The sequence below is a fragment of the Rhinatrema bivittatum genome, chromosome 5 (assembly GCF_901001135.1).
Source record: "Rhinatrema bivittatum chromosome 5, aRhiBiv1.1, whole genome shotgun sequence".
Lineage (NCBI taxonomy): Eukaryota > Metazoa > Chordata > Amphibia > Gymnophiona > Rhinatrematidae > Rhinatrema > Rhinatrema bivittatum.
Genome location: NC_042619.1, coordinates 6,272,815 through 6,288,062, shown reverse-complemented (window position 1 = coordinate 6,288,062; position 15,248 = coordinate 6,272,815). Strand labels below are relative to the sequence as shown.

General features: G+C 45.7%; 1 protein-coding gene across 3 annotated transcripts in view; it reads right to left on the bottom strand.

Annotated features, from left to right (window-relative positions):
- Positions 1-15,248, bottom strand: part of LOC115091755 (ecto-ADP-ribosyltransferase 5-like) — a 41,754-nt gene that overhangs the window by 13,578 nt on the left and 12,928 nt on the right. For all 3 annotated transcript variants that reach the window (XR_003856809.1, XM_029601933.1, XM_029601932.1), the window contains exon 3: positions 7,725-7,772. Coding sequence is in view for 2 of the 3 variants with exons in the window: in XM_029601933.1 (XP_029457793.1) it covers positions 7,725-7,772 (48 nt within the window). In the remaining variant the exon portion in view is untranslated. The remainder of the gene's footprint in view (positions 1-7,724; positions 7,773-15,248) is intronic.

The following is a 15,248-nucleotide window of genomic DNA, read 5'->3' as shown; positions in this document are numbered from 1 at the left end:
AGCCGTCAGCTGAATATCCCGTCTAAGTTAGCCGAATAACTTAGATAACCAGCGATATTTTAAATATCAACCCCTGTATTATTTATCAGTTTAAATCGCTTTCAGCAGGGCCCTCCACATGAATAAGGCTGCTGTCATATTCATGGGGGTGGGAGGCAATGTTAAGGGCAATCGTACAGATACAAGACATGTTTTACCTCTGAAAACTACCCTCCTCAGCTTTTCCCCGAGGACTCTGCTTCAGGTGCTGCTCTCTGGTATGGGGGTCACCTTTTCTCCCACATCCCCCCCTCCTCAGCTTTCCCCCGAGGACTCTGCTTCAGTGGCTGCTCTCTGGTATGGGGGTCACCTTTTCTCCCACACCCCTGGCACAGTAGACCATGGTGGTGGTGTTGGACTGCTGCTTTCCTCTTCCTGTAGGTTTCAACCTCTTCTTCCATCCTTTTTCTTCCTTTGAGACCCACTCCATCCGCCTATTCACTCAATTACCTCTCCAGGTAGCTGTCATTTTTCGACCCCCCTGATAAATACCTCTCCTCCTTTCTCATTGGCTTGATTCCTGGCTTTCCTTCTTCCTTGACCCATCTTCCCCTTCCCTTATTCGTAGCGACTTTAACTTCCATGTTGATGATGTCTCTTACTCTTATGTCTCAAGACTCCTTTACTTAACCTCTTTGTTTGTTCTTTAACTCTGCTCCTCCACCCCTACTCACATGCTTGCCCACTGTCTTGATCTAGTCCTTTCTTCCTATTGTAGTCTCCTCTCCACTACTGCTTCATCTCTCCTCTCCACCATTACGAAGCAGTTTCTTCTTACATTACTATACTCTCCTCTGCTTTAGACTCTCTTGCCCCTCTCCTTACCCATCCTGTATGGTGCACCAAACCTAAACCTTGGCTCTTCCCCCGTATTTGCTTCCTACATTCCTGTGCCCACTCTGCAGAGCACCTCTGGCTAAAATCCCATGCACATGCAGACTTCATACAGTTCAAATTCATGGTGACCTCCTTCCAGTCTGCTCTTGCACCTGCCATCTGACAAACTCTCTTACATCCAACCCTCATCGTCTCTGCTACACTCAATTCCCTCCTCAAACTTCCTTCACCTCCCTGCCCCCCTCCAGTATCTGCTCAGACTATGGTTGACTACTTTCATGACAAGATTCATAAACTTAGTCTTGAGTTCTCAATTGGGTCATCTCTACCTCCCTCTTCCCCACTTCTTTCCTCTCCCTTTCCCTTGGCCTCCACCACTCTCAACTCCTTTTCTGAAGTCCCAGTGGAGGAGATTGCCTATCTTCTCTCCTCCTCTAAACATCATTCCCACTCAGTTCTTCAATTGTATTTCCACTTCCATCTATCACATTCTTAAGCTATCACTTTCCACTGCCACTGATTCTTGCTGCCTTCAAACATATTGTGATCACATCACTCCTCAAAAAACCCTACTTGCCCTGCCAACTCCCTCCCTTGTCTTCTAAACTACGTAAACATCCTCTTCACCACAGGTGTCTTGACTTTCTTTCATCTCAAGTCATTCTTGATCCACTCCATTCTGGTTTTGCCCTTTACATGTCACAAAAATAGTCCTTTCCAAACTCTCCAATGATCTCTTTATGGCTAAAACCAAAGGCATTTACTCAATCGTTATCCTTCTTGACTTTGCTGCTTTTGACATTGTTGATCACCACTTACTCTTTGATACTTTGTCCTCACTTGGATTTCGGACTCTGTCCTGTCTTGGTTCTCTTCTTACCTCTCTCGTTGCACATTTAGAGTGTCCTCTGGTGGATCCTCTTCTACTACAATCCCACTATCAATTGGCGAGCCTCAGGGTTCTGCCCTAGACCATCTTCTCCTCTCTCTGAATACTAATTCCCTTGGTGCTCTGATTTCCTCTCATGGCTTTCAATATCATTTTTATACTGATGATTTCCAAATTTACCTCTCTGCACCAGAATATTCATCAGGAATCCAGTTCCAGATTTCAGCCTGCTTGTCTGACATTGCAGCCTGATATCTCACCTCGACCTTAAACTTAACATGGTCAAAACAGAGCTCCTTATCTTTCCTCCAAGCCTACTTCCCCTCTTCCTACTTTCTCTTTTTCTGTAAATAACACTGTAATCCTCCCAGTCTCCTCAATTCATAACCTTGGAGTCATCTTCAATTCTTCTTTCTTTTCTATACGTATCCAAAACACTGCTAAAATGTGCCATATCTTTCTCTATAATATCAACAAAATCCATCCCTTTCTTTCTAAAAACACACCCAGGAACCTTATCCACTCTCTCACCTCCTCCCACTTAGACTTCTGGAACCTGCTCCTTATATGTCTCCCAGTGAGCCATCTCTGTCCACTACAGTCCATCCAAACTTCAGCTGCGGGCCTTATCTTTCACCAGTATCATTACACCCATATAATCCCTTTTCTTAAGTCACTGTATTAGCTCCCTATCTGCTCCCGCATGCAGTGCAAGCTCCTCTTTCTCAACTACAAAAGCCTTCACTCTACAGTTCCTCACTACCTCTCCTCTCTTATCTCTCCCTACACCCTCCTCAAGCGCTCTGCTCATCAGATAAGTCACTCCTATCTGTGCCCTTCTCCTTTATCAATAATTCCTGACTCCATGCTACACACATTGCTACACAATATTCTTGGAATAGAGTTCGTGAGCTGTAGCCTCATACTCCCTCTCTTGCCTTATTTAAATCCCATCTAAAATCCCAGCTTTTGGAGGCAGCTTTTAAATCTTAACCCTTGATTGTCTCACTTATTGAATTAATTGTTAACAATTTACTTAATAAATGAAATTCCCTGAAATGAAATGATGTGCCCTGTATTTTTGTCTTGAATAGATTATAAGCTCTGCTGAGCAGGGACTGTCTCTTATATAATTTTTGTACAGAGTTGGATACATTGAGTAACGCCATAGAAGTGATAAGTTGTAGTAGTAGAAGTAAATTGCCAGCTCTTATATTGGGGTTTCCCAGGTACTTCCGGACTGGTCACTGTTGGAGACAGGATGTTGAGTTTGATGGACCTTGGTCTGACCCAGCACGGCACGTTTTATGTTCTCGATGTGACTGAACGTTCACACATTATTCAGCAATGTGTTTCCTTTCAGCCGCACTGAGGGAGGTATTCCAGGCAGGGAGGAGAGGTCTGTGCTTAGGCTGCAAGTTCAAATCTACACGCACACGTTTCCAGCAAAATCCTACCTGAAGAAAAAGCAGGAGGAAGTGACCATGCACGCGATCTACTCGCAGGAAGCTTCAAAGCAAAGGTGCACGCGTGCTTTCATGGTGAGAATCAATGGAAAGGCGACAAGTAAAAAGCATGCATGAGCTTTCTCCCAATTTGGACATTTTGAATATTGCCCTCATATTCATATGTGAAGAAACACAAATGGCCACCCATTAATTCTGTTTGAAGGGGTAAGGCCACCTCTATAACCAATGGTGTGCTGGGCGAATATCATCAACACTCCCTCCAAACTGATTCCCACCCCTGGCATCATCACCATCCCTCTGCACCACCATCCCCACACAATTACCATCCACCATCAGGATCACCCTGGATCAGGTGAGCAGCGTTTCTTACCTGCTGCTGCTGCCCCCTCACCTGCCAAGTCCTCGGTGTACTGTGCATGGTGCATTTCAGAGGGATGTTGGCAGAGGGCGAGACAGTAGCAGGTAAGAAGTGCTGCTCGCTGACTCCCGCTGGCAGGAGGAGATCCCAGGTAGGGTTGCCAACTGTACAGATTTTCTCCGGACAGTACAGAATTTAAGTACTCTCCAGAAGGCAAACGGAGGGTAAAATGTCTGGAAATTAGAGATGTGAATCGTGTCCTCGATCGTCTTAACGATCGATTTCGGCTGGGAGGGGGAGGGAATCGTATCGTCGCCGTTTGGGTGTTTAGAGTATCGTGAAAATCGTTAAAATCGTGAACCGGCACACTAAAACCCCCTAAAACCCACCCCCGACCCTTTAAATTAAATCCCCCACCCTCCCGAACCCCCCCCAAATGCCTTAAATTACCTGGGGGTCCAGCGGCGGTCCGGAACGGTCTCCTGCAATTGAATCGTGTTGTCTTCAGCCGGTGCCATTCTGCACCGCCAGTTTGCAAAATGGCGGCGGCCATAGACCAACACGATTCGACTGCAGGAGGTCGTTCAGCGGGGGTTCCGGACCCCGGCTGAACGACCTCCTGCAGTCGATCTCCTGCCGGCACCATTTTCCGTACGGAAAACGATTCGCGGCAGGAAATCGCTCCCGGACCCCCGCTGGACCCCCAGGGACTTTTGGCCAGCTTGGGGGGGCCTCCTGACCCCCACAAGACTTGCCAAAAGTCCAGCGGGGGTCCGGAATGACCTCCTGCAGTCAAATCGTTTTGGTCTATGGCCGCCGCCATTTTGCAAAATGGCGGCGCAGAATGGCGCCGGCTGAAGACAACACGATTCAATTGCAGGAGACCGTTCCGGACCGCCGCTGGACCCCCAGGTAATTTAAGGCATTTGGGGGGGGTTCGGGAGGTGGGGGATTTAATTTAAAGGGTCGGAGGTGGGTTTTAGGGTGTTTTAGTGTGCCGGTTTTCCTGCCCTCCCCCTTCCCCCGATTTACGATTTTTTGACGATAAATCGGGGGAATTGGTATTGTATCGTGGCCCTAACGATTTTTGACGATTTAAAATATATCGGACGATATTTTAAATCGTCAAAAAACGATTCACATCCCTACGGAAATTGTCCAAATTCTAACCCTGCAGTCGAACGCAGCCATTATTCATTGGATTGCATCTGGTCGGCTAATTTGAAGGAGCTGTGGTTTAACTCCGCAGCCAAGGGTGGCGCTGCACCTCCTGAAAGCTGCCTGCCCATGCTCGACTCCCCCCTTCCCTGCTGCAATCTCAGCCACCAGCATCTACCTTCCCGCCCGCGGCCCAAACTAAAATTTTTAAAAAAAAGGGGGTCAGCGGGGCTGCCGGCACTTTGTCTCACACCTACGAATCATCAAAAGGCTTCGTGGGGCGGCTGACACCTTCCCTCCCGCCCGTGGTGAAACAAGAGAGAGCCCAGGGACAGCGTCGCCCTTCCCACCTGTGGTGCAAGTTAAAAAATAAAATTAAAAAATGCTCAGTGGGACTGCAGCCGCCTCGCCTCATTCCCACAGATCAATAACAAAAGGCCCCATGAGGCTGCTAATTCCTCAACTCTCACCCGTGGCGAAACAAAGAAGTGGAGACGCCAATACTTCTCCTTCCTCCTGTACTGCAACAAGTAAAGGCGACCGGCACCTCCCCTCCTGCTGTGGCAAAACAAGAGACTCAGGCGGGCTGTGCATGTGCTGAAGCAGAATGCCAAATTACAAGAGAGCCTGTATATGTGTGTGGGAGAGAGAATACCAATGAGTGTGAGAGTCTGAGATCCTGTGTGTGTGGCAGGAGAACTTGTAAATGTGAGAGTGTGTGTGTGTGTGTGTGTGTGTGTGTGTGTGTGTGGGAGAGTCAGTGAGTGAAAGGGTGTGGTGAGGGTGAAAAAGCCTGTGTATGTGTGTGTCTGAGAGAGAATGCCAATGAGTGTGAGAGTCTGAGATCCTGTGTGTGTGGCAGGAGAACTTGTGAATGTGTGTGTGTGTGTGTCGGGGGGGGAGAGTCAGTGAGTGAGAGGGTGTGGTGAGGGTGAAAAAGCCTGTGTATGTGTGTGGGAGAGAGAATGCCAATGAGTGTGAGAGTCTTAGATCCTGTGTGTGTGGCGGGAGAACTTGTGAATGTGAGAGTGTGCGTGCGTGTGTGTGTGTGTGTGTGTGTGTGTGTGTGTGTGTTTGGGAGAGTCAGTGAGTGAGAGGGTGTGGTGAGGGTGAAAAAGCTTGTGTATGTGTGGGAGAGAGAATGCCAATGGGTGTGAGAGTCTGAGAGCCTGTGTGTGTGGCGGGAGAACTTGTGAATGTGAGACTGTGTGTGTGTGGGGGGGGAGAGTCAGTGAGTGAGAGGGTATGGTGAGGGTGAAAAGGCCTGTGTATGTGTGTGTGGGAGAGAGAATGCCAATGAGTGTGAGAGTCTGAGATCCTGGTTGTGTGGCGAGAGAACTTGTGAATGTGAGAGTGTGTGTGTGTGGGGGGGGGGAGAGTCAGTGAGTGAGAGGATGTGGTGAGGCTGAAAAAGCCTGTGTATGTGTGTGGGAGAGAGAATGCCAATGAGTGTGAGAGTCTGAGATCGTGGTTGTGTGGCGGGAGAACTTGTGAATATGAGAGCCTGTGTGTACGTGTGCCTGTGTCTGTGTGGGAGAGTCAGTGAGTGAGAGGGTGTGGTGAGGGTGAAAAAGCTTGTGTTTGTGTGGGAGAGAGAATGCCAATGAATGTGAGAGTCTGAGAGCCTGTATGTGTGAGAGAATGAGCCTCTGAGTGTGAGAGAACTCCTGTGTGTGTATATATGTGGAACAGAGTACCAGTGAGTGTGAGAGAGCGGAAGGGGGAAAGAACCTATGAATGTGAGACAGCCTACGTATATATGGTGGGGGAGAGAGGCGCTATGTGTTAGAAAACCTATGTGTGTGAGCAAGAGAGCACCGTTGAGAATTTATAAGGGAAAAAGCCTGTTTGTATGTTATAAGAGCTTATGGGGGTGGTGGAGAGAGAACCTATGTGAGGGAGAGAGCGCCAGTGCGTGTGTGAGAGCCCGTATGTGTGTGAGGTAGAGAGTCAATGTGGTGTGGGAGGTTTATTATATTATAATTGTAATTCAGTTTACTCCTGGCTTTCTGGCGCCACGCCCGCACATAACACAAGTCACAATAGGGGTGTGATATCAGGTGAAGAAGACGGGTAGCGGGGGGGTGTGATATCAGGTGAAGAAGACGGGTAGCGGGGGGGTGTGACATCAGGTGAAGAAGACGGGTAGCGGGGGGTGTGATATCAGGTGAAGAAGACAGGTAGCGGGGGGTGTGATATCAGGTGAAGAAGACAGGTAGCGGGGGGTGTGATATCAGGTGAAGAAGACAGGTAGCGGGGGGAAGCTGGGGTTGGGTTGCCTGCGAGAATGTGTCTGCTCTTAGAGGAATCTCGACCAGGCAGAGTGGATGGAGCACTTTGGGCTTTATCTGCCATCATCTACATCTTCCTGTGAGACTGATCACCGGCTCAAGGGATAAGCAACAGTAATGGGGCAAAAGAGAGTTAAAGAGTTAACAGAAAGTTTGTGAGACCTGATAAATGACAAGCATTTGTGATTTTTCCTAATGGTGGGGGGGCCAGTCATTGGTATTTTTATATTTGGGAATCATTTGGTTGCACCTCACGTTGTGCACAGATTTCTAGTAATAAGGCAAGTAATAAAGGTTTTGGGTTTTTTTTAAATAAATAGTCGTGTGGAAGGACAAAGGTGAAAGTTTTACTCCATGCACCCAGTCCCTAACCCCATGGGCAATGGGGGCAGGAAAGAGACAGACGCTGTGCCCCCTCCCCCCCCAGAGGTGCAAGCTTCCCGTTACTGCTGTCGCACACCCGAGTTTTCTGCCCAGCGTGCCCAAAGGGTGGCGCTGTGAAGGAGGACGAGCCTCGCTCGAGCAGCTCCCTACGAACACGCAGGACAGGCCGAGATCTGCCAACTCCACCCGCTGGGTGATCAGAAGGAATCCGTAAGCACACGCCAGGAAAAGACGAGGAATTTCTAATGCCAGAGAAGACGCAGGGGCCTGACGCGGTGTTAAATAAAGAGAATTCTCACCAGAGCTGACGCAGTAGGGGTAGGCGCTTCCAACTCTGAGATTGAGACCTGCAAACGGAGATCAGATTTACTTATAGCACATGTGAAGATAAACAGTGCAACGCTGTAATTATGCAGTCATTTACTTTAATATTCTTCTGTTCTACTTAATTCAAACTAAACTGTTCTACGTGGATAACCAGAAATACAAAAGTCGGCAAAACAAAAGCAAAGCATATACCACAAGCCAATCTAAAATAACCCTAAAAGTGGCCAGAAATACATCTGCCTATGGATATTCAGCAGCATCCTCATTTTTTAGGACAGCCCATAATGCTTCTTCCCAACCCCACATCCTTTGCATTTCAGTTGCTTGGATATTGCTTTTTACATAATGAGCTGCTCCTCCCCCTTCCTGTCCTCTCTGTCCTTCCTTAATAAGTTATAGCTCGGGATAGCTGTAACCCAGTCATGACACTCAGTGAACCAGCAACAATGTCCAAGTCCATTTCCACCATTAGGGCCTGCTGGTCGGGGATTTTACTGCCCAGGCTACGAGCATTTGAGCTCACAGCTTTCCAGCTTCTCTCCTCAGCTTGCTGCTCTTCTTGGACATCTTTTCTGCCCTATTCAGCTGATTTTTGTTAATTTCTTCTCTCACTTCTTGGAGTTCTTGGGGGTGGCATTCCAATTTCCTTCTGCCACCCCCATCCTCTAGTTTAAATGCCTTATGACACAGGATCTGAATTTATCACTTAGGATCCTTTTTCCTGCCACAGACAGACATAAGTTTAAACGGGAACTTAAGACCTGGTTTTTTACTAAAGCATATGCAGAATAAGTCAATTACTGTTGCATACTAGATGTATTAAAGCAGAAAGGGGGAGGAGGTTGAATCTGAATCAAACTTTATTTTAGAATTTTATTAGGATTTTAGATATATTTTACACACTGAAGAAGAATTTGGAGTGTCGTATATTTTATAACATTTAATGGGTAATTTTAGCTGGAAAAGTTTAGTTATAAGTTTTATACTGTATGTTAATTAATTTTATATATGATATGTTAATTATTATTTGTTGTGAACCGTTCCGATAGATTCTGAGGGACGGTATATAAAAGATGTTAAATAAATAAAATAAATAAATAAATAAATAAGCCATCTTTGACATAGAGCCTTTTACTGTTCCATACATGGCCCCAGCCCCCAATATATCCAAAACGTTTTTCCTTACACCAAGTTTTGAGCCATGCATTGAAATAATTTATGTGGCTCAGCCTCTCCTTCCCCTTTCCATGAATAGGTAACACGTCCGAAAAGGCAATGGTTGTCACCATGTGACTAATCTGCTTCCCCAGAGTGTGGAAATCACTCTCTACCACTTGATGATCATTGATTTCCCAGATGGTTAATAATATCAACTTCAGAGTCCTTACCTCCTTCTTTGATTGCATTGACTATCTGAATAGCATTTCTACTGGCTGATGAACCTGGAAGGCTTTTAACTATAGCGTTTCCCTTGAAAAGAGTTCCCAAATCTGTCCCTCTGATGACTGAGTCACCCAGCACAATGAGCTTTTTCTTATGATTTTTGGTGGCATTATGGAATTTCTGTGCTCATTGGGTTTCTTTTTTACTTTCAGATACCACTTCAGTCTCCATTGCTAGAGCTTCTTCATTTCCAATACAGAGAATGAATTTTGTACTTGTGTCACTTGAGAAAGTGGGTGTCTCTGCATCGCAGGTCTTATCCTACCAGAACATTCTGTGATCCATTTATTCTTGGGTTTCTGGATGTGCTCTGCAAGTGAGGGAGGGCATCTGGGTTGCACAATTGGGAAGAGTGGGTGTCCTTGGGTCACAGGTTTCATCCTACCTGAGCCTACTCTAAACCACTTGTTTCTGGATTTCTGAATCTTCTATAGTAGTGGGGGAAATTTCCCTGAATGCTGTAAAGTGGTTGAGGCTTCCTTGGTGGTTGCTAATTCCTTTTTTATTGCACCTAATTCAGCTTTAAGGTGAACTAACTCCATCTTCATTAAGGAGAGCTGTGAACAAATGGGGCATGCCCTAAGCTTCCAGAAGGTTTACCTCAAGACAAAGGCACCACCGTTGTTACATTCAATACTATTCATTTTGTTCATTTGATTTGAGAGAAAACTCTTTCAATCTGATAAAGATTAGCAAATTAACCTGTTACCAGTTACTGCAATTATCTACTCCAGAAAAACTATTTTAGAAGAGCAAGCCCTTGGGTGGTTGGGCAGAGAGGTATGGAGGGGATAACTCCCGAGCTTATCCGGACAATCCATCAGAGCCCTGACTTACAATTTTGCTTTGTGCAGTCTAAAAGCAATGGGAGGCTGTGTTTAGGTAACAGAGTGAAATGCTAGAACAAAATGAATAGCCTTCCCTTTCTTGCTAAAGGTTTGATTCCTCTCTCCTTGCTACTTCAAAAGCAGGGTTGGTAAACTTTTTCAACCAAGGCTACATTTTGGCTCTTGGCTATACCAGGGATAGAGGGTGGGTGGGACATCCCAATAAATACCAAGATACAATACCAAAGCACAGTGAGTAATACTGAGAGGCAGTGACATGGCTATGCCGCTGAATATAGCCGAATAAATCACTAATAAGTATTATCCAGCTAATTTTAGAACTGCTATTGAGCAGTTCTAACTTATCCAGTTAACTGAATTAGAGAAGAATTATTCAACTATGTTAGCCAGGTAAATAGCTCCTCCCTGGAACACCAATATCCTGCCCACAACTTATCCAGCTAACTACTCACAGGTGAATTTCCAAAGAGTTAAGCATGTAAACAGAAAATCGTTTATTGTTTGCTAATTTCCATTCCTTGAGCTCCACAGATCAGTCCAGATAAATAGGGTTTTCTCCCCTTCCAGCAGATGGAGACAGAGAATAGCTTTACTGTACCAGTGGTAAATTAGGCAGTGTGTCACCTGCGGTCTGTTAGTATGACCTGTACCCAAGCTTACAAATAAAGGTAATAACTATTCTCACTCCTAACCAAGCAGGGGGACGTAACCCCAAACTGAAGAGCAATGTTACTTAAAGGCAACCTCTGAGCTATTTACACACAGACTACAGCGATCTTCAGAAAATCATGTCAGGGCTCTGGACTGATCTGTGGGATTCAAGGAACGAAAATTAGCAGGTAAGAAACAATTGTCCTTTTCTTATCATCTCCCAGATCAGTCCAGACAAAGAGGATGTTCCCAAGCTTCCCTAAACTGGGCAAGAACCCAAAAGACTCACTCACAACACACTCCTACCAAACCCAGTTGAGTCCGGAGCATGAACATCCAGCCTATAATGCTTAATAGAAGTGAAGGAAAGGAATCCCTACACAACAAATCCTGTAACTCTGAGACACACAATACGCCGAACAAATCGCAACCAAAAAGACTGACTTCAAGGTGAGGTCCTTCATCAACGCTCTTTTCCAAGGTTCAAAAAGCACCATACATAAGGCCTACAAGACCGCATTAAAGTTACATCAAGAAACCGCCCGCCTTACTGGAGGAAGTAATGTTTCACTTCTTCGAGGAAATGAAAAATATCAAGATGCGATGTGAGTGCAATCCCTGTGATGCCTGAACCCAGATAACAGTCCCAGAGGCCATATCTCACACGTCTGTTTAGATGTAGCTATTCCATTATATTTATTCTCCAGGGTTTCCTGCATGGAAGGAAAGTTTACTTTCAAGGTCCTCACATTGCATTCACTTTTCTCATAATTATGTCTTGCACACAGCACTGATAATCATAGCATTAGTAGTTTGCTGGTTTCCAACATTTCCTTTCTACTGATAAGATGCAATGATGAGTTTAAAGTCTGTGTACTTCATTGTTAAGATGTTACAAGTTCTTTTAGTAAGTCTGGGAGTTTTTACAGTCTCTTAATTTCAGATTTTTCTCCAATTTAATTAATTCAGCAGAAAAAGGGAGGTGATATTGCCCCTCTATAGGTCCCTGGTGAGACCTCACTAGGAATACTGAGTACAATTCTGGAGACCCCACCTTCAAAAGGATATAAACAGGATGGAGTCGCTCCAGAGGGAGGCTGCTAACATGGTCAGTGGTCTTCATTCTATGGCACATGGGGAGAGACTTAAAGATCTAAACATGAATACCCTAGAGGAAAGGGGAGATAGGATAGAGACGTTCAAATATCTCAAAAGTTTCCATGCATACGAGTTGAGCCTTTTTCAATGGAAAGGAGACTCTAGAATGAGGGGTCATGAGATGAGGGTGAAAGAGGGCAACTCAGGAGTAATCTTAGGAAATATTTCTTTACAGAGAGGGTGGTAGATGTGTGGAACGGCCTCCCAGTGTAGGTGGTAGAAGCAAGGACAGTATCTGAATTCAGAAAAGCAGGGGATAAACACAGGGGATCTATAAGGAAATGATGGGAATAATAATGCTGAATTGGTTGGAGAGATGGGCAGACTAGTTGGCCATATTGTCTTTTTTCTGCCCTCATGTTTCTAGTTCTTTTAGTTACCTGATGTCTTCCCACCCATTGGAAAACAGGGCAAGTGTGGTATTTCCCTCCCACTGGAGATGAAATATCAAAATTGTACTTTTAAAGTGTTAAGTCTTTAATCTCTACCTCCTCTTGCTGTATCAAGGGTGATGCCTCTTACCCCTCTTTCTCCCAATCTTCAGTAGATACTCATGGGCCATTAATGTGGCCCAGCTCCTCTCCTCCTCTCCCCTGGTCTCCTTCATCCTTCTCTCAGGATGGCTGGAGGTCATCCTCTCCTTGTATTTTGGTGATCCCAGGTTCCATTTTCAGGAAGGGATCCTCTTCCATTGTTAGAAGAGAAAATAAAAAACACAGAGCTTATCTGAGTCCAGAAGGATTTGTCATTCCAAAACCAAATAAGTGGTATGAGAGGGTGAAAAGAAACTCTCATCCAAAACAACAGTCTCCCCGGAGCTTAAAGTTAAGACTTAGAACGATGAGAGCACAGCACACGTCATGCTGTTTCCTTGAAAGCAAAAAGGATTTATGAGAGCAAAGTGGTGATCTCTCAGAAAAACACTGGGGACACTCCCATTGCTAGCTGCCACATGGGGGAGCTGCAACCCAACAAACTAGAAATTAGAAATTACCAGTCTGCCTCTCCCCACATACCAAGCAGTATATTAGCTATCCACGTGGCTCCTGTGCAAGGAGAAATGTTTACGGCATGTGTAGTGCAAAGTGGAGATTTCCCCCTTATAGGACCAGGGGGCACTCCATGAAGTCAGCATGGGGCACATGTAAGACTAATCGGAGAAAGTTCTTTTTCACTCAACGCACAATTAAACTCTGGAATTTGTTGCCAGAGGAGGTGGTTAGTGCAGTTAGTGTAGCTGGGTTCAAAAAAGGTTTGGATAAGTTCTTGGAGGAGAAGTCCATTACCTGCTATTAATCAAGTTTACTTAGGGAATAGCCACTGCTATTAATTACATCAGTAGCATGGGATCTTCTTAGTGTTTGGGTAATTGCCAGGTTCTTGTGGCCTGGATTGGCCACTGTTGGAAACAGGATGCTGGGCTTGATGGACCCTTGGTCTGACCCAGTATGGCATGTTCTTATGTTCTTATGGTTGTAAAGATTGCAAGGATTGCAGGAGGTGTGAAGGTTGCATTGAGGGGAAGTAAGAAGGTTTCAGCACTTAAAGGGCCTCTTTTGGACAGCGGGTGCTACAGATCCCTGACTGACAAGTCTAAGGGCTTGGTTTGAGGACAACGTTATAAAGCCCCTGACTATACTTGGTCTGGGACTTCTCCAGGGCTGCAAATCTAAACTGAGGATGTAGCTGTGACCCTCTCCCAGGGTTACCATTAGTGGGAAGCTGCAGTTAAGGCAGAGATTCTCAGCCAGGATCTCAGGAAGCCTGAAGGAAGAGAAACGAAGATTTCTGCAGTATTGTTTTTAAGATTTAAAGAAACTTGTACTTAACTGTGGTGGGAAATTGTCTGGACCAGGAGGCAAACAGCACCAGCAAAGACTCTTTGCAGGGCTCAGTGGATTCCTGCCTGACGATCCAGAATGATTTCTTCCTTGAGCTGAACGGGACATTGTGAGTAACTGATTTTTATCATGGAAAGGAGACGAGGGCCAGGTTAGGCCTAAGAAGGAATGGATTAAAGTATAAGGAGAAAAGAAGAACTACTAAAGAAGGATAAAGAAGTCATTATTTTTCTGGCAGAGAGGAGAGAGGATTTTAAGTGGAACTGCATTTTCTGTGGACTGTTACCGTGTCTGTATCCTATTACAGTGTTTTACTGAGAATCAGGCCTCAAATTCTTTTCTCACCCACACTTATGCTAAAGAAGAAAAGGGTTTGCTTGCCTGAAGCAAAGTTGCAATAACTTCCTCAGAATACCCTTTTATCCTCAACTGACTCCACTCAAAAGCCAGGCTGCGAGACAAAGGCAATCCACCTGCTCCAAGATTGGGACCTGATGGAGCAAGCTTAAAGGCCCATTCAGCGGGCCTGCAAACTACGGCTGCCAAGGCCATTCAGGAGCCACCATGATCATCTTCCTGTGCTGAGTCTCTATATATCTGAGGACTCTGCCTGTCAGTGGCCAAGTTGGAAACACGCACATTAGGACCCATCACAGCCGCGGTTGGGAAAGAGCATCGAGCCCCTCTTATTTGCAACTGAGAACGGCTGAGCCTTGGCATTTTCCCATAAAGCCATCAAGGAACTCCCCATCTCAAGTAGATTAAGGACATAGCCTTACTTGACAACTCTCTGGGGTCCAGTGTGTGCCTGCTGAGAAAACCCACCTGCACGCTCTCCACCCTGTCCACAAGAGATGCAGACAGAAACTAGAGATGACACTCTGCCCAACGAAACACCTCCTGGATCTCTACAGCCACCACCAACTCCTGCTGCTCCCTTGCTGACTGATGTAAGTCGCCGCTGTCGCATTGTTGGATAAGAGTCTCACTGCTTGGTTGTGGACTAGTGGAAGAAAAAGAAACAATGCCTTCTGGATCACTCTGGTTTCCAGATAGTTGATGCACCAGTATTCTTCCGTCAACCTCCACAATCCCTGTGCTGTTTGAACAGATGATTCCCCATCCTTTCAGAATGGCATCCGTTTTTACCACAATTCAGTTTTGGGATCTACAGACCCACACCCCCTTCCAAATTATCCCATGAGAGTCGCCGGGACAGACTTGATCTGGTCTCCCCAAGAATGAGCAAATGGAGCATGAAATCCTCTGACTGTGGATTCCAGCATGACAGTAGCACCTTCTGAAGCAGGCATATATGTGTGAATCCCTAGAGAACTAAGTCCAATGTAGATGCCATGGAGACAAGAACCTGCAAGTACTTCCAGACTCTGGGATTCCAGAGGAACAGCAACTGCCAAATTTGTCCCTGTAGCTTTATTATCCTCTGTGAAGTGAGAAACACCTTGCCCATCTTGGTCTCAAATCACACTCTCATATATTCCAGTGTCTGCAATGGAACCAAGTGGATCTTCATTATATTTACAACCCAACCTAG